This window comes from Cryphonectria parasitica, assembly GCF_011745365.1.
Source record: "Cryphonectria parasitica EP155 unplaced genomic scaffold M406scaffold_7, whole genome shotgun sequence".
NCBI classification, from domain to species: Eukaryota; Fungi; Ascomycota; class Sordariomycetes; order Diaporthales; family Cryphonectriaceae; genus Cryphonectria; species Cryphonectria parasitica.
Window position 1 is genome coordinate 1163465 of NW_024468915.1, and position 18060 is coordinate 1181524.

Sequence of the window (18060 nt, forward strand, 5' to 3'; positions counted from 1 at the left end):
CTGCATGTTGCTGCCGAGAACACAGAAGTGTTAGTTGGTGGTGGGGGGCGCTAGAAGTGACAGAGGGGGACCTCGCCAGCTTTCGTCATGCCCCTGAAGGTGACCTGCATGGGCCCAAAACCCAATTGCAGCTGCTAAGTACCACCAACCGACCAGCCCATACAGAATTGTCTGCACATACATACCACCTCTCCTTTCCCTTCTCCTCCTCCTCGTCCCCTTGAAGAAAAAGAAGAAAAAAAGGGCATCAACACAATGACCTCAAAGGGGAAGCATGGTCTGGGCAGCGTCCTAGTTACCGGTGGCTGCGGCTTCCTAGGCCACCACATCGTACGGGTTCTCCTGCGCGACTGGGACACCACCGCCGTCACCGTGGTCGATCTGCGGTGCGAGCGCAACCGGCGGCCCGAGTCGGACGGCGTGCGGTACATTGAGGCCGACATCACGGACGCCGCCAAGGTTGCCGCCGTGTTCAAGGACGTGAAGCCCGAGGCTGTCATCCACACCGCGTCGCCACCCTCGCAGGGCGCTTCCGCAGCCTCCAATGAGCTGTTCCGGAACGTCAACATTCACGGCACCCAGAATATTGTCGACGCATGCCAGGAGGCTGGTGTAAAGGCCCTCGTGTACACGAGCTCCGCAAGCGTGGCGAGCGACAATGTCTCTGACCTGATCAATGCCGACGAGAGGTGGCCGGTGCCGAGGGGAAAGGACCAGACCGAGTACTACTCCGAGACCAAGGTGAATAAAACCTCCAAAACAGAAGAAGATAGACACCCTGCTCCGCGCTTGGGAAATATATCCCTTCAGCAAGACTATGAATCCTGACACCACATGTGTATGTGCGTAGGCTGCCGCAGAAGAGATCGTCCTCAAGGCCAACCGCGCCGATAACTCCAAATTCCTGACCACCTCGATCCGCCCCGCCGGCATCGTCGGAGAGGGCGACGTCCAGGCGCAGTACCACATCATCAACATCTACCTCTCGGGCCGCAGCGGCTACCAGATCGGCAACAACGACAACCTCTTCGACTTTACCTACGTCGAGAACGTCGCGCACGGCCACCTGCTCGCGGCGCACGCCCTCCTGCTCACGCACAAGGCCGGGACCCAGCCCCTCGAGCACGAAAAGGTCGACGGCGAGGTCTTCATCATCACCAACGACAGCCCCGTCTACTTTTGGGACTTTTGCCGCCTCATCTGGAACGCGGCCGGCAGCCCGCACGGGCTGGAGCATGTCTGGACTATCTCCAAGGAACTGGGCATGCTGCTTGGCCTGTGTAGCGAGGTCGCGTGCAAGTTACTGGGGAAGAATCCTACGTTCAACAGGCAGAGGATTATCTATTCGACCATGACGAGGTATTTCTGCATTGACAAGGCCAAGAGGAGGCTGGGCTATCGGCCCCTCATCAGTCTGGAGGATGGCATGAGAAGGTCCGTCAAGTGGACAATGGAGCAGCAAGCTGCCAGCGAAAAGTAGCAAAGAGGCGATAGTAAATTTATGGATGAAAAGAGAGAGAAAGGGAAAGGGGGAGGGGGGCGGTTCCAGCATCGTCAGTAAGATCTGGCATATGAGCTTTAATCGACGACTTCATGTATATAGCAGACGAATATTGCAGCATCAACACGATACAAATGTCAAATAAAAAGTCTACGTCTTACGAAGTGAAAAGCGCAAACGGCACTCAACGTCTGAAATTCAATCGGTGCTAGCCAGCGGGCAGACAGGTTCTCGTCCCGATATGGACAAAACATACATCAGGCCGGGTGCTGCAGTATATAGTCGACAACACTACAACTACTATGGTTTTTCTCAACATCATGAACACTTCCTATCCATCCACCCTTAAACATCATCCGCCTGCCTCTGATACTCGATCTTTGGTCCGTGCTTGACCACACAGCCTGTTAGAGATGGATCATGTCATATTTTCGACTGACTAGATGTCTCAAGAGTATCTTCTTGCCTGAGCGTGACATAAGACACACACACACACACACACACATGCAAACACAGCCACACACAGCCACCCGCCGACGACCCAAAATTGTGCATTCCCCTCTTCTGTCCCCCTAAGCTGACTCAGGACCCTAGGATAGGAACCCTCCTCAAGACGAGGACTACTGTGTCCCAAGAGCAGAGTCGAGACACAAGACATCAAAACGCTAGAAACCCATCCCTTCCCCTCCACCGCCGGGGAAAAGACGTAGAACAAAACTTCATGGGACCTCCTCCCCTACACTGCCCTTGCTGAAAGAGAAGAGGAGGAAAAAGCACGTCGAACCCCTTGCTCTCAAGTCAAAAGAGATATAAAACAAAAAGTTGTTGGCTCTCAAAAGAGAAAAGAAAATAGGATAAAAATGGGAATCGAAGATGGGAGGGTGGACGCAACTGACTTTGTTCTTTTTGTTCTTTTTTCTTCGGGGAGTAAACGACGACAGGCAACACCATGCGCACATGAAACACATAACTTCATTCAGGCCGGCCATTTCTGCCATCTCACCCCCCCGGGGGGGGGGGAGAAACTATGTTGATGGGGAGACATAGGAGGCAGCCAAGGTGGTATAAGGAAAAGAAAAGTTTTTTTTCAAGAGGGAAGGGGGCGGGGGAATAAGTACCAAGACCCAAAGGACAAAGTCAACGAAACGCCGCCAGCGATGCTTTGAATAATGCCCGCCCAACCCCGTTCCACCATAAGCCAAGCGGTGGCTATTCTAGATCGTCGGATTATAAACACGAAGGGGGTCTGAAGGATTGGTTTGTTGTGGATAGTTGCCCGAGGCAATAAGAAGAGGAGAATCCCCTTTTCGCCAGAGAGAGATGAGATCTTATCTTAACCCGTTCCTCCTACGCCGACCGAGTTCCCTGAAGGCCGCCCTGGCGTCGAGTTCCTCCATTCCCGCCGTTGGTCCTGATCTTCAAAGGAACGCGTAACGAAAGGTGATGTTTGAGGATCATCTGGATTGCGCCACTTTTGCGGGGGAGTAGACGGGTTCGGCGTCTGGGCAAACGATGCATTGGGTTCCTGCCAACCTGGTACGCGTGCCTCTGGGTCGGTCTCTACCCTCCTAGCAAGAGGCCTGGTCGGGTTGTCGATGCTAGCATCATGAAGGATGCCATGGCCGCCGTTCACCCTTCCGCCGAAGCGCTTTAGAATCTCCTTGGTAGTGATGTCATCCTTGCTGCATGTAGGGTCGGTCAGGACGTCGACAAAGTTATCAGGCACCTATAAAAGAGAGAGAGGGAGAGAGAGAGAGAGGTTAGCAGAGCTTAGGAGACTCAAGTTCGAGCTCGCGTATGGATGATGCTCACAAGGCACATTGATTCCACATCGTTGATCAGAGTCTCAATGACCATGATGGCCAACATCGGCTCGCTATCGAGAGCAGGTCCTTTCAAGGGGTTGTAGAGAATGTTGGGCGCAATGACGGTCGCGAGATTCTTGCTGTCCATCTTGGATCCAGACTCGTCGTCTACCTGGTGGAAGTTGCTTGCCCATTTGAGGAAGGCTAGAAGAATCTCCAGACAGTCTCGATGGCACTTGGGAAGTAGGCAGCACACAAGATGTATGAACTGCCGCCTCCTGTCCTCATCTTGTATCTTTGCTCCTGTCAACCACAACCGGTAGAGCTTGTTTGTCATCAGGGGATCCGGTAGTTCGCGGAGATACTTTTTCAACAGTGCCGCGACCTGAACAACGGGCTGAGAACTCAGATTGATATTCTCACAACCTTCACGGTCAATCTTCTCAACGGTCTCGGAGAGCTTCTTGATGTTGCCGTTCTTGCGGAAAACACCCTCGACAGAGAGGTCCATCTTCTTCATGGTTGCCACCAGATCGTCAACGATGGCGGGTATACGGAGGGTTCCTGGGCCGATACCATCAGTGGAGTCGGCGCCATCCCGTTCAATGACGATTTCTAGTGGCACGCCAAAGATGCCCTTCTTCTTGACAGCTTTCTTGTTGTCATTTTTGAAGGCCTTGCCGAACTTGTTCCAGAAGGTTGCAGGCTTCTTGGACTCGATGAGGTTAATGAGCTCGTCAATCGTGAACTCATCCTGTATCATTGGGTGCATCGTGAGGACCGCAAGATGACGGACGATGAAGTATTCCACTGGTGACAGCTCAGAGAAGTATTTCACCCCGCCTCGTTGCGGTGATGGGTCCCCGAAGCCAGGCTCGCCAGCACGTCCTGCTGAGCGTGACCTGCCCTGCCCCGCTCCGATGAACGGCTCTGTTGCTGGAGACCTGAATAGTTCTTGTCGCCCAGGTTTGTAGGCAGGCCGCTGCTCTCTGGCCTGTTCAGCAGCGACGATGCGGGGTATGTCATCCAAGGTCAAGGCGTCTTGGTGGCCAAACATGAGATCTGATCCTCCCTCCTCACCAGGAACCTGGTCTTCCTCGATGGGCTGGCTTTGCATATTACCATGGCCACCTTCTGCTCCGTCGTCCATCAAGCGCGATGCCCGTGCTTTCCTGAAGCTGGCCGACAAGTGCTTATCAAGACGAGTGCTCCTCAGGCGCCTTACATCATTGAGTGTGTTCTCGTATGAGGATTCCCGACGGTGGTCATCCCTGTCTCCAGCGTAGGATTTGGACCGCAGCTCCGACTGAAGACGGGGCGCCTCCAGCGCATGGCCGTTGGCGGCATCAAATCCGTTCACCATTGGCTCATCCACTGCGGTCAAGGCGCCTGTACTTTTCAGAATATCCAGCAGCCTTGCCAGTGCTACTTGCAGCAAGAACACATACTGCTGCAGCTTCGTGACGTGCTCGAAGGCGGGTGTGGGCTCGGTGCTGTACGATTCACAGCTGCTGCACAGTATGGTCTGGTCGTAGGTATTGAGCCTCGCCTCCTGTAGACTCCGGCCCATCTCCTTGCCGCATCTGGTGCAGGTCACACACGGAATGTGCCACCTCTTGTCGCCATTCTTGGCGCATTCGTCTTCGACGGGCTTCCGACAGTGAACGCATTGGTCTGACTCGTTCGCTGCAAGCCGTGACATGGCAGTAGTTAATTGGAGGGAGCCATCCTCGGCCTTCAGGTTGTTGAGGTTGCCAAGGTCATCGAGAAACATGTACAAGCCCTCCGAGTGCACCTGCTCCTTTTCTATCCGGAGGGCACCTTGCAGACAGATTCGGATTAGGAGTTTGAGATAGTGGGCGAGGCCTGTCACGAGTGACAGCAGCTCCTGCGTGACCCCAAGCTTGTGGGCGTTCTTGTCTTGTGTCTTGGACAAGAGAGAAAAGAACTGAACAATCTTCTTGCACAAGAGTTTTGCTTCTCGCGAGTACGAGAGGGCTGCCGGATCGTTAGCACAAGCAGATCCTGTCAACAACATTTCAAGGGGTGCAAACATACGCTTCATGTCGAGTTTCTGCATCGCGTCGTCTAGCCTGTCCGCGGATCTGAAGAGAACATCAACGTGCCAGATGAACCTCTTGGCCACAACGACCCCATCCACATAGGCGCCATTGCTAACGTGCAGTAGCATATCGGATATGCAGGCGGCAGATGATTCCTCAAATGTCGAAAGAACGCTCCATATGCGGTAGACCTTCTCCTCCATCTTCTCTTCCTGCTCCTTGACCAGCTCCCTGGTCTTTTCGTCATCCACCGGCGGCGCTTCGTCCGAGGCATCGCTCGGGGAGGCAAGTCGCACATTCCAGAATTTGTGTATCATGTAACACTCCGGGTGCCAATGTTGGTTCTGGCCGTTACGGAAGATCTCGACAAACTGCTTAAGAATTGCCGTCTGACATCCGTTACATTTCTGAGCAAATTGGGTGGAGTAGTGGTAATGGCAGTAGACCTGGCCATCGTGTTCATAGTAGCTGTCCTGTGCGCCGAAGACGGTCGAGCACAGAGAGCAAGTAAAGTGGTCGACATGGTATTTCCTCTCCAACGCGGTGATATAGGAGCCCCGTAGAGCGCCACCGCATTGGTAGCAGAGCAGACCGAGCCGTCGGAAGTAGTCCGTTTCGCAGAGGGGGTATTGGCCCTGGCCGTCATCGTCCTCCGCAGGGAAGAATTTCGATGCCACGATTTGTCCACAGTCCTGAGATTTTGGTGGTCCATTAGGGAAGGGTTCCTCTGCCATGACAACAAACAGCTGCTCAAACTTACCCGACATTTAAAACAGTCCAAATGGAATGTGCCATCAAGGGCGCGCACAAACTGCCCCGTCAAGGGCTCGCCGCACTTTTTGCACGTCCGCTGTCCCCCGCTCGGCGCTCGTCCGTTACGACCCCTAGATCTGTTTCTCTCCTGGCTCTGGGTTCTCGACCTGTCCTGGTCCCAACTCTTATCGCCAGCCCCGGTGGAGGGGGAGAGAGATGGCCTCCTGCCGTCGCGGGAGCCTGGGTTCGAACGTGGCGGTCTGTACGGGGAGTAGTTTCTCGCGTCGTCGGTCGTGAAGCTCCGTTCTGGTGTTCGCCGCCTCGGGCTGCGCTCCCCAGGCAGCCCTGGGGGACCCGGGGGCCCAGCATCATAGTCAGGCCCCAACATGATGGGCCGCGCTGCGAGGGTTCTCGATCCGTCTCTTTCACCTTATGCCTTGCCTGTGCCCAAAAACACGATGCGGGGAGATTGTTGGAATATGAGGTTGTCGAGGGGAGAGGGATGGGCGCCAGCTCACAACAACAGGAGCCAGTCCGAGCCGGTCAGCAGCGTCCGTGTCTGTGGCATGAATAATGGTATGCAAGTCGCCAGCCGTTGTCGCAGACCGTTGAAGGGCCGGGTGGTCTTGTCGACTAGGGCCGGGCCTCGGATGGCGGTCGTCTCGCGTGGGTAGAGTTGTGAGAAGTGCTCCTTCGCTCGATGATTACTGGAGATTGGGGGCGGCAGCTGGCATCACCGAATGGCTGTGAACAAGGGGCCCATCAACCAGGGCAGTTCGAGTGGGTAAAGGCTTGGCGCCGCCGGGTCGTCGTCACAGGTCGTCGGGCGCAGGAGGCGAGGGCGAGGGCAAGGCAATGGAGACCCTGTATGGTCGAATTCGAGGCTGAGGCACGGACGCGAATAGTAACGATCCGGATCGTCTTGGTGGTATTGATGAGGCGAGGTTGGGAGTGCGATTGGCACTGGGCGTGGCGGAGAGGGAGGGAGGGAGAAAAAGAGAGAGAAATAAAGAAAGAGAGAGAGAGAGAAAGTAGAGGATAAACGGGGGCTCGAGTGGGAGAAGCGATCGACAAGTCCCCGCCTCTGGGAGGGAAGGGCAATTTCCAGGCGGGAAGAGAAGGCGGCGTACGGTAAGCTGAATAGGAGGGGAGGGGAACAGTGAGAGTGAGAGACAAGAGGCATGAGAATCAAATTCGATAAAACAAGGTCCCCATTTCCCGCTCGACCAGTGCCAAGGGCAGTCAGTCCCAATTCCCAGATCGATCAATGACCGTCGGGGAGCGTGGTGAGGTGATCTGTACTCGGTAGGGGTTCTCAAACCAATTCCAACGCCAGATGGCGGCCCTACGAGCAGGTGAATGGTGATGGGGACGGAACCGGGCTTCGAAAGAATGGACACCAATGAAAAGACAGGAAGACTCGTCCAGCGTCCGTCAGGGCTTAGCGTTGACAGTCAGGTACGCTGTGTCGCCCTGCACACTAAGAGTGGTAGTAGGAGTAGTTGTAGTAGTACTGTACATAGGCACTCCTAGCCCACGACTTATGCTACATAGCCTGTTACAGTCATGGCGGGTAAGCAAGTATGTAGGTAGGTGGCAGCATGGTCAACGCCCTGAGGCTCAGGGTCAAGAAGATAGAGAACAAGAGGTCAGCGCCCTTCCCTCTCCCTCCCCCTCTTTTCACCCATCTCCTTCTCTATGCATTCTGCGTCGAACACTCGCAGAGAGGGCGCACCCTCAACCAATTTTTGAATCTCATCTACAGGGTTACCTGGCGCTTGCTGGGTAATTTCAGGGGACCACCTGGACAAGCACCCGCACGACGGACAACGAGACGGCCTAAACGCTAAGCCGAAGGGAGGGATTACTGGTCTGTGCATGGGGAGTGACCCCCCCTGTGCCCCCCTGGTGCCCTTGCTTTGGGCCCCTCTGTCCACACCGAGAAGACAGAACCTGGGACCGTTTTTGGGGGGGTTTTTTTTTGTGCTTCTTTCTTAGGGGGTGAAGTAAGCATGGACGATCGCGGTAGTGGGAACACTGACAATCATTTAGGCCGACTAACCACCGACGAAAAGTCAGCGCCATTCCGATTCGTGACGGGGTTCCTTCTATTTATGCTTAAAACGGAGCTTACTGCCCCGTCTGCTTAACCCTCGCTATGGCAGGTGGACGCGTCGCAAAAATGGCCAGCGGTGAGCCTGACAAGAGTTCTATTTGCTTTTTTGACTTAAACATACACAAGACTCGTGGGAAAAGGGAAAAATTAGTTGATTTTTGCCTGTTGCCAATTTCATGCAGTATCTGGGTAGACCGATCTGAGGTATGTCCAATATTTATGTATCCAACACAAAAGGGAAAGGGGAAAAAAGAACAAAAGTCAAGAGCAATTGAAGAGGAAAGAGAACAGGGGGTGAAAAGAAAAGTCGAGAAAGAAGGAAAGAAGGAAAGAGGAAAGAAGAAGAAAACAGCAAAAATTGAAGGACTATAGGAAAAATTGCCGACTCTAGATCAAGTGCTAGGACTACTAACCTCCCGCCCATCCATTCCCTTCCCTTCATAAAACTCGTCAACCCAGATCAACAGTTCCTGCCACGATTGTGCTGCAAGCTCAGACTTATCTCCCATGCACCAACTGCTTAATCCTCTTCTCAATAACCTCGCGCCCATCCAGCGTCTTCCAGACTTGGTGTGGTGCCTTTTTGACGACATCCCAATCGTGCAGATGGTCCGTCAATTGTGTAAGGTCCCTCTGTTTGTCCTCCCACTGGCTGTCCCTCTTGATCTCAACTCCAGAGCTGACGACAGAGATGGGAATATCGCGGATCTGGATCGCCCGGCTCGAGACGACATCCCGCTTGGTGAGCGAGCCGGCGACGAGACTCTCCTGGAGCTTAGAAAAGATCTGCTTTCCACCCTGGTACGACACGATACCCCAGATCCTGTCGAGGCTGTCGCGGCCTCGGAAGAGAGCGCCCGAGAGTCGGTCGATGCCCAGCGGCGAGATGATGCCCCGCAGCCAGAGCATGAAGCCGCGGCCTGGTTCACCAATCCGATCCAGGAGATCCTCGTGGAGAGGGTCGATCAGCACCATGCCCTTGATCGCTACGCCGTGGCGGGAGCTGAAAACTCGTGAGTAGATCGAGCCTATGCCTGCGCTCGCGAGAACCCAGGGCCCTTCCTCTCCGGCGCGCGCAAGTGCTTCGCTGAGAGCATCGGCGGCCTGGCTTGCTGAGAATGGCGATGGTGCTGTGTCGCTCTGTCCGCTTGTCAGCCTCATCTCTGTTCTTAAAAGGGCCACAGGAAGAAGAAAGAAAACTCACCCATGCCATTCCGGGCCGGTCTGCGAAGCAATATCTGCTGAAAGATCCATTGGCGACAGCATTGTCCGCGAAGTGCCACAGGCCATATTCTACTGGATCCTCGCCTCCCTCAAACAACACTGTCGGCAGCTTGTTCCCGTGCGTATCCGTTGTATTGCCGTGACAGTACAGATGAATCTGGTACTTGTCCCCATCCACCCAATACAGCACGCCTGGTGGTGTGACCCGGGCGTCGATCGACCGTTGGATCAGCGTGCAGGTCAGCAGGAAGGCGATGACGGCCAGGACGACCAGGAAAATTGTCGACAGCAGCACCTCCACCCACTCGAACAAGGACCGTCGCGATTCCTCCCTACCAGTGAGGCGCTGCTCCTCCTCTGCTTTGCCCCATTGCACAGTCCGGTCCGCTATCAACGTCCAGACGGCCATCAGGAGCGCCCAAATCACACTGACCACACCTACCCAGGCTTCTTCGTGCCTGAGCTTGGGAACGGCGAGGATGATGATCATATCGGCCAGTAAGAGTACGGCCATGACCACGGCGAGGATCCGTGCCGCCTTCGACGGTGCCGAGAAGAACAGCAGTAGCACGATAAGCGTGGTCAGGGCCACGCTCGCAAAGCTGAAACCGTAGAAGCCCGATCCTCTCGTTGACAGGCCAGGTGGCGTGATGAAGATGGAGATGAGCAGGAGAACCCACCACAGGAATGTGATGAAGGTAAGAAAGATGGTGAGATATCTCGTAAAGCGGACCGTAAAGAGATTGTACGGCGTCACGGCCGGATCGTCCGGGCTCAGGTAGGTGGCATCGCCGTCAACTCGGTTTGGCAGCAGGCGAGTGCGCTCGTTCGCTGCGGCTTCATCGTCGTAAGAGGAAGACGGCCGTCCCGAGGGCTCGTCATTTTGGTCTCCTCTGCCTCCGAAGATGCGCTTCATCTTTCGATCGATTCAGCTTCCCCGCCCAGAGATACGATTTCTCGAGATGTCTGCGTGCCAGGATAGGAAAGAAGGCTTGGACGCGGAGAGCCCAAAGAATAAATTATTGCTTGACAACGGTCTTTGTTTCCTAGAATTTCTCAATACTCGTCATGATCTCACAGCTAGAGCTTTTGTATCCAGCTGGGTGTTACTCCATATTTAAAACACAAACCCGTCGTCGAAGCTGGGTTCGATCGCATCATGACGTATGTGGTTGCGCACCATCGCTATCTACCCGTGGTGGGTTTGTCTGGCTGCCAATCGTTGGCGGGCGAGGCGCTAGCTAAGCCAACAAGCTAAGAAGTGGCCAAGAACTGGCAAGGTCGTGGCTTTGATCGTGATGATTGTGGTTCTTCGCATGCTTTGGGAAGAAAGGTCTGGACCAGTCTGAGCGCAGAGAAGGAAGAATAGAGGGGGTTAAAAATATATAGGTTCTTGCCACGGGTGCAGAAACCACATCCCGCTGCAGATGGCCACTTGATTACACAGCATGTTCGCGGTAAGATGCGCAGAAGCATATCTGCTGGGTTTACTGCGTTCAGTGGGCATGCACATGCAGGTGCTGATGTCGGCTTCGGGAAACACAGATCAACCTTGGGAATTCAGAAATCTTTATCCGCCGAGTGACAAGACCTGATGATTGTAAGAGTATGACTAGTCGCCTCAGCAACTCCGAACTTCCTGCTAATCATAACACAAAATATCCCGTCCTCAAACATTGAACGTCAACGCTATGATGTGTACCAATTCCACAAACGCCCTGAAAGACAACCAAAGAAAACTACAGCTGAAAAGTTTCTGCAGTTGTGTAATAGGCAGCCACCGCCATGGCTCTGTTTTGTCTCTCCTTTTTTCCTTTCTTCCCTTTCCTTTCTTTGTCCTCTCTTCTTTACAGAGGATAAGAAGGTCGTTGTGATTGGGATGAACTCGGAACTGACGAGCTCACGGAGGGCGACTTGGTACGCGGTGAACTCGAAGAGTGCAGCAGGGCATTCCGCGGTATTCGCTTGAGGCTCCTTTCTTTGGCTCTCTTCCTTGCCAAACTGTCTGGATCTGGCCCTGATGCCGGCCTGATGGCATCGTCAGGTATGGTGGTTGCATACACACTAGAGGGGCGGCCATGTCAGTCAGTATTACAGCTCATTACTCGCAACAGCTGGAGCCTCCCCCCAAGGACAAGGAGTGGACGAATATACATACTCAAGCTTGGCGCTAGCATCTGGATCTCTGGGCGAGATACCCGCCTTTTCATAAACCACCTTCTTCTGCTGCTTCAACGCTTGGGCAGATGGTTCGCTCGTTAAAATCCAGCCCTTCAGCTTTGACAGCCACTGGCCTTTGACACCCTTGAGCGGCTTTGTACTTTCTTCCATCTCGCCTCTCGTTTCCGCCATGCCTCTTCTCGGAAAAAGAATAGATTCCTCGAAAGTGACGAATTATGTCCCCAGGTCGTGGTCTTATACGGTGTCGGCGCCGGACGTCTAGCAACGCACGCGCCTCCTCGTTGTGCTGCCCGTCGGAAGCCGATTTCAAACAAGCGTCACAAGAGCGAGTCCACCATGTCTCGGCAGTGTATTTGTTAAGCAGGATTGGTCTTGTGTTGACTTTTCTCGTCGCCCGCAGCTTCTCAGTCACGGTCGCGTCCTGTGGACTGTCTCAGCTCGGGACACATGTCGGCAGTCCGCGCCTTTAACGTATTGACGACGTCCTACACCTGCTGCGGCGGCCGCTGCACCTTTGCATGAATTACGAAAATTAAGGAAGGGGCAGTCGATAACGTAGTGCTGCAAACGCTAGAGACCAAGAAGGCAACCTTGGCCGAGGGAGGGGCTAAGCGACATGGCCGGATTTTTAACATTCCACCCGGGGGCAGGAAGAACTGAGGACGCTTATGTAACCTCCTTCGAAGGGGGGGGGGAGGAGACGCGGAAAGTCTTGCCAGGAATGGCTTGACGATATGGGTAGTTCCATTCCAACGTCTCAACGCCCACCAGCAAGGCGATTTGAAGAGGGATGTGAAAGTGGACAACATGGGGGCACAAAGTATCGCTCATGCGTTGCATGCCCATATGCTGACGCTTGTTGTAGTATGCTGGACCATGCGACGATCAGCACCAAAATGATGCGCATCAGGGTTACAAGGGGCAGCGAATCTGTGCATCTGTTATGCGCGCTACTGACTGACACTTTTTCCAGCAAATTTCCAGAAGCACCAGCGTTCAGGGTTTGAGCTTGTATGCTGTGAAAGCATGCCTTTGCAGGGCTTTGGCCGCTGGACTTGAAAGTCAAATTTGGAGACACTAAGTCTGCAATCATGGGGTTGTTCTTCAAAAGTTGATGATGTAGTTACAGAGAGAAACCACAGAAGGCCAGAGACATGATACAAATGTCACCTCTAGTAGGAGAAGTACTTTTAGTATTCAACCGAATGGCTGATCACACCGCTTGGTATAATGGCGCTTCAATCAATTTTTCGGCAAGAATTACACTAGTATTGAAGAAAATTTTGAGCGTCTGAGACACCTGAGCCACATAGTAGGTAATTATGAGGTTCGGCTTGAGGATCTGGTGCCAGTATCCTCGCACAATCGAAATTGCTTACCTTTTTGTCGTACACCGTCTGAGCTAGGAGATTCATAGTACATACCTGGTAGAGGCTACCAAGATGTGCACTGTTGGCCAGGGCACCCTGGGGCTCGATACTCTATTTGTTCATGATAGAACCAGGGCATCATTATATTGGGTGACCGTCTCACAAATTCTTTGTATTATCGAAAGCCTCAACTTACAGCCACTTGGATTGACACCCAGGCACTGGATCGTGCAAGGTCGCACTCCTTTCATGCTGTGCCGAGGTCGCCAGATACGATCTCTTGTGTCTACAGGGACATTCAGGCTTTTCTTCGTCTTAAAAGGAAGGAAAAAAGAGATAGTATATACACACGAAGCCAAAGAGTTGCTGGAACGGTTCACATCGTATACCTTGTGCAGCGCAGTAGTGACGGATGCCTAAAACCCTTACGAACGATATTGCCGCCTGGAACACCATGGGTCAAGATTTCGTCGAGTCTAATTCCTCGTCATTGTGAGCCTGTGCCAGTCTTGGCTGCAGTCAACCGAGACGTATGAAGGCTGAAAAATATTGACAGCTCACCAGGCGTAACAATCGTCCGTACAAGTATACTGGAGTGCTCTCGACCACACAGCCAGCGCAACAAAGAGGTCCAGTTTGAGCGCCTCCCATCAGGCTTGCACGCTGTGGAGAACGCGCTCCTTGGACAGTTCACTGCAAAGGAAACGTAGTTTTTGGGGCAAGAGATGGGACGTAATCTGCCTGATGATTGTGAGGTGGTAATCAACTGACCACTGTTCAGGTAAATCAATCTGTAGCCAATCCTCGAGACGCTAATCATATACCTGCAGGATTTGTCGTTATCCTTCTCGCTCAAGATATTTGCAAGCCCCTCTGGCCTGACTGCAAGAAAGTTATCTCGAGATATTCTGCAACTGTAATAATCCTTGTCCAGAAGAAAGTGGGGCGGGGAGACCCTTCGACCTGCATGAGCAAGGGTCCCCTGAGCACGTTGGACGTCACTCCTCAGTCCCCCAACTTAATCTAATCACAGCGCCTGTTGCGACGACTTCCCCCGCGACAACTTCACCCATATAATCATAACCTCCCGCAGTTCCACTCGTTCCACCCGTGGCGCAGACAACATGCCTGGGCTGAAGGTGAACACAAATACAGGTCCACAAGGCGCTGGCTCGCCCCCCAGGCCAGCTTCATCTGGTGTCAGGACTGCTGTTCCTCCACCAGCAGGCCTCAGTTCCGCCGGCGCGCCCGCTACTGCGCAGGCATCTGTGAAAACCATCCCTTCAACAGTTCAGTCCCAACCACTACCACCGCGACCGCCGCTCCCAACAGTACCATCCCAACCCTCTTCTTCTTCTTCCTTCTCACAAAAACCAAGACCTCAACCTGCGCCCCAACCACCGCCCCCAGCGCCAGCAGCAGCAGCCGAGCCCGACCGACCACCTGTCAGCCCCATAACACCACCCCTACAGCCGCTCAAGTCGACGACCCCAATCCCGCCGCCGACTATCCCTCCAAACTTCGCCTCTCTAGGTGGTCGCGCGCCCCTAACCCATGCATCGCACCCGCCAACGGTTCCCAGTGCACCCCCGCCTCCGGTTCCCCTGGACCCGGTCGACTTCCAGGACAACCCTGATGTGATCGCGCTGCAGACTACGATTAATATTCTCCTGCGGCAGAAGAGACAGGCAGAAGAGGACATCCGTAAATTACGAGATGCAAAGGATGCGGCGACCCAGAAGCCGTTGGAGTTTGCAAGAGACCTTGCGGGTGGGCAGGTGCGGCAAGGCGGCGCCGCTGGCGAGAACCAAGCAGACCTTGCGCAGGAAGATGATAGTTCGGGCTCAGACTCGGACTCAGACTCGGACTCGGATGTCGAGATGAAACAAGAGGCGGATGGCGAGGATTCTCTCGCAGGTAACGGCCTCAAACCCTCTGCGATGGAAGCCTCTTCAGCCAAGAAAGGCAAGGCCGCAGCTTCGGGTCATAGTAGCAGCAGCAACTACAACAACAACGGCGCCGGCGCAAGTAGCAGCAAGTCAGCCTCTGCAGCACCGCCGTGGGCCAACCTGCCCAAGGCACAGGACATTGTCCGCTGCCCGCAGATCAACTGGGCCCAATATGCCATCGAGGGCGAGGCGCTCAACAAGCTGCACAACGAGCAGCTTTCGCGCCCTACGCTTGGGACGCCTGCCTTGATGGCTGCCAACGGGACGTTTGAGTTTACAGGGGCGGCAAACCCAGATGACGGGAAGAGGGTCGAGGGGATCTCTGCGCCCTTTAACCCGCTGCGGGATAGGAAGCCCTCAAAGGGCAAGGGCCCCCGGCGAGGCGCATAAACAGCTCGCTGGTAGTCACAGGGGGGAGAAAGAAGGTCAGTTGAAGAGAGAATGAAGATATGGAAATATCGAGGGGTCACCACACGGGATATACGGTTGAGCCCGGATGGTGATTCGAAGACTCTCGAGTCGGTGACATGTTTTTGTGACTTGTGCTTTTCAACAGCGAGAGGCGAGCAGATTGATTTGGCAAGGCGTTGGGGCTCCATGCTTCATTTCAAATTCAGGTCCAGCAACAGATCAAGAAATACCACATTCGAGCAGGTGGAAGACGAAGAGGGATTGGAAAATCATCCTCTCACGTGGGAATTTTATGAGTGCACTGTCCCCACACGCAACCCGTCCCCCTGCTTCCGACCTTCCCATGGCCAAGTAGAGGGTATCGTCACCCTGAATGAACCGTAACGCCGCTGCAGTCAAAAACCTTTTAACTCCACGAAACCGAGAGGCAGATGACCTGCCAGAGACCATTGAGAAGAGCAAAAGATCACCGGTCAATACATAAACCGTGTTGCAGTGCCCTTGATCCATTTGCCCACTTTCGTCCGCCGATCATGCCTGGTTACCACCGACCAAACCGAAACGCCTAGCAGAGTAAAAAGACTGAGAAATGAAGACATTTTCAGAAGGACAGCGTACCAGCTACCATGGCATCTGGTGGCTTCCATGTGTTTCCTATGTGTTTCCTATGCTCCAAATCCCTATTCGCAGAGACTAGCATGTTAGGAATCTGTCTCACTCAACAGAGGCCTGAACACTGCGGCGGAGACGTTGGCGGTATTGCTTCTTCTCCTTCTCGTTGCCCCAGAAGAGTTTGAAGGCCTCCGGATGAACCAGAGTTCTCGGGTCATACGGAGGATGTTCCTCCTCCAACATCTCGATGATGGCATCCAGGTGCGCCTGCATGTTCTCTCTCTTGGATGGTGGCGGCCAACAGCATGGTGTCCCATCAGGGGCGATGCGTTGGTGGAATAGCTTCGTCTCGAATCTAATCCGGGGTTGCTCCTCGGGAAACTTGGGACTCAGATGGATCCTGATGCGGAACAGGCCTCCGTCCATGTTGGTCATGGGTCGACCAAAGTACGTGAAGATCCAGACGAAGGGGTTGCCATCCTCCGCCTCGACATTGTGAGGGATGCCGTGTTGCTTATAGTTCTCGCTCACCTGGGCCAGCTGGCGCTTAAGATTCACGGCGACAGTCTCCTCCTGCTGCTCGACTTCCTTGCCCTGGGCAGCCCAAATGAGGGGCTCCTCGTCGAGGACCCTTTTGATGTTCCTCAGTCGCTTCTCAAGCTCGCCGTAATGGAATTTGCCGTCCATCTGGTTGCCACCGCCCTCGAAAGGCATTCTGGCGAACGCCTGACCTTCCTTGACATCCTTGGAAGCTTTGTGGATAGCTGCTAGGTACGACTCGTAGTACCAGAGGAATCGACGCTTGAACAAGTCTTTGAAAGGCTCAAAGGTAGTCATACCTTCGTCGGCACCGTCAAAGTCGGGGTCGTATTCATCCTGGGCGGCTACGGGAGGGGTTACGTTGCCGTCAGCACCGATTCCCAGATATCCTTCGAGGCGCTGAATGACGGAGATACGAAGAGATTCATGTTGGATCTAGCAGAATGAATGAATTAGCCAGCATATCTTCATTACACCACATGTGACAAGATGGCACCTTTTGGACATAGTCCTTCTGATTCTTTTTATCTTGAGTCTCACGTGCGTCCTCGAAACCAGGCTCGTTCTCGTATGGGTTCGACGACATCAGGCTCTGGATAGACAGGAGGATAGACTCAAGGCCCTGTGCAGCAGACCACTCCTCGCCAGGCTCACCCCGCCATGTCCTAGGCGTATTTTTAGTGGTTGGCACGGAGCATCGTTTCGCAGTGTATAACATACCCTAGGATTGAACTGGATGATGTCGCAATTAGCAAAGGGAAAGAGGGGGAAATGTTTAGCTAGGACCCATTGGCACTTACAGACAAACTCGGCCTCCAGCGTAGATGTTAGGATTGAATCGACAACGGCCTCCATTGGTGGTAATTGCAGTCACAGAAGGTGCTTTTCGAGGATATTCTGCATGGTGATGTTATTAGTGTGTGCCGACATGATAGGTATTCCTGTCAATGCTGACCTTTGCCAAACCTAAAGGTGAACTGTTGCTTGTCAGCCTCTCTCCCTTTTCTGGGTAGATTGAATCCTGTCAACACCAACCTCGAAAAAGCCGAATTCGTATGGCGTCTCATGGGGACCGATGATGACAGCCCTGATGTTGCGAACATCGGCATCACGGCAGGCGACAGCCAGAGCTAAGCACATATCAGCATTTCCAGCTTTGAGCAGCAGCATGCAGGTGGTAGTTGAGCATACAGAGGTCAGCATTCTTTTGGAGGTCGCCAAGCTCCTACAGACATCGTCGAAAGTTAGCATCGCGAGGTGGAGGGCAGATCAGGCGAGTCCAGCACAGCTCAGCCCAAGCGTTGAGCTTGATGCTGCCCCGCAGTATGGCAGAACATGCCTTAGTGATTCTGATGATGGACTGATCAGCCATGGCGGCCACTTATCAGTACAAGGTAGGCGTGATAAATTTCATAAGTATGGTCGAAATGATCTGCTCAATGTCGAGAATCTCTGGATTGAATGTTGGGAGTGCAGAAGAGGAGGAGGAAAGTGGGGGTGGACGCTGTGGTACCACAGGCTGAGAACTAGCAGTT

At 53.8% G+C, this 18060-nt stretch overlaps 7 protein-coding genes across 7 annotated transcripts; 2 read left to right on the forward strand and 5 right to left on the reverse strand.

The window, feature by feature from the left end:
- Nucleotides 1-255: 255 nt before the first annotated feature.
- Nucleotides 256-1480, forward strand: M406DRAFT_263398 (uncharacterized protein; the record flags this gene model as incomplete). The annotated part of the gene is made up of 2 exons (XM_040917588.1): nt 256-741; nt 851-1480. 2 exons carry the CDS (start codon nt 256-258, stop codon nt 1478-1480), a joined length of 1116 nt encoding a protein of 371 aa, XP_040773367.1.
- A 430-nt stretch (nt 1481-1910) lies between these two features.
- M406DRAFT_103130 (uncharacterized protein) lies at nt 1911-2691 on the reverse strand. The gene has a single exon (XM_040915047.1). It carries the CDS (start codon nt 2497-2499, stop codon nt 2221-2223), a length of 279 nt encoding a protein of 92 aa, XP_040773368.1. The 5' UTR covers nt 2500-2691; the 3' UTR covers nt 1911-2220.
- Nucleotides 2692-2834: 143 nt separating this feature from the next.
- Nucleotides 2835-6510, reverse strand: M406DRAFT_341624 (RhoGAP-domain-containing protein; the record flags this gene model as incomplete). The annotated part of the gene is made up of 5 exons (XM_040921684.1): nt 2835-3227; nt 3293-5304; nt 5365-6061; nt 6130-6289; nt 6389-6510. 5 exons carry the CDS (start codon nt 6508-6510, stop codon nt 2835-2837), a joined length of 3384 nt encoding a protein of 1127 aa, XP_040773369.1.
- Nucleotides 6511-8398: 1888 nt separating this feature from the next.
- M406DRAFT_294077 (uncharacterized protein) lies at nt 8399-10378 on the reverse strand (the record flags this gene model as incomplete). Its single annotated transcript, XM_040919120.1, has 2 exons — nt 8399-9378; nt 9443-10378. The coding sequence occupies 2 exons, from the start codon at nt 10376-10378 to the stop codon at nt 8737-8739; spliced, it is 1578 nt and encodes a 525-aa protein (XP_040773370.1). The 3' UTR covers nt 8399-8736.
- A 1057-nt stretch (nt 10379-11435) lies between these two features.
- Nucleotides 11436-11781, reverse strand: M406DRAFT_19936 (uncharacterized protein; the record flags this gene model as incomplete). Its single annotated transcript, XM_040915451.1, has 2 exons — nt 11436-11526; nt 11621-11781. Coding segments are annotated over 2 exons (252 nt in total), but the record flags the coding sequence as incomplete, so codon positions are not given.
- A 3166-nt stretch (nt 11782-14947) lies between these two features.
- Nucleotides 14948-15606, forward strand: M406DRAFT_323533 (uncharacterized protein). Its single transcript, XM_040919784.1, has one exon. The coding sequence runs from the start codon at nt 14954-14956 to the stop codon at nt 15350-15352; it is 399 nt and encodes a 132-aa protein (XP_040773372.1). The 5' UTR covers nt 14948-14953; the 3' UTR covers nt 15353-15606.
- A 481-nt stretch (nt 15607-16087) lies between these two features.
- On the reverse strand, nt 16088-17897 carry M406DRAFT_341627 (UBC-like protein; the record flags this gene model as incomplete). Its single annotated transcript, XM_040921685.1, has 7 exons — nt 16088-16960; nt 17022-17190; nt 17326-17422; nt 17481-17502; nt 17561-17655; nt 17717-17750; nt 17865-17897. 7 exons carry the CDS (start codon nt 17895-17897, stop codon nt 16088-16090), a joined length of 1323 nt encoding a protein of 440 aa, XP_040773373.1.
- Between the last annotated feature and the right edge of the window lie 163 nt (nt 17898-18060).

Coding starts and splice junctions, on each gene's coding strand:
- M406DRAFT_323533 (XM_040919784.1), top strand. CDS start 14,954: ATGGAAGCCTCTTCAGCCAAGAAAGGCAAGGCCGCAGCTTCGGGTCAT.
- M406DRAFT_103130 (XM_040915047.1), bottom strand. CDS start 2,499: ATGGCAGAAATGGCCGGCCTGAATGAAGTTATGTGTTTCATGTGCGCA.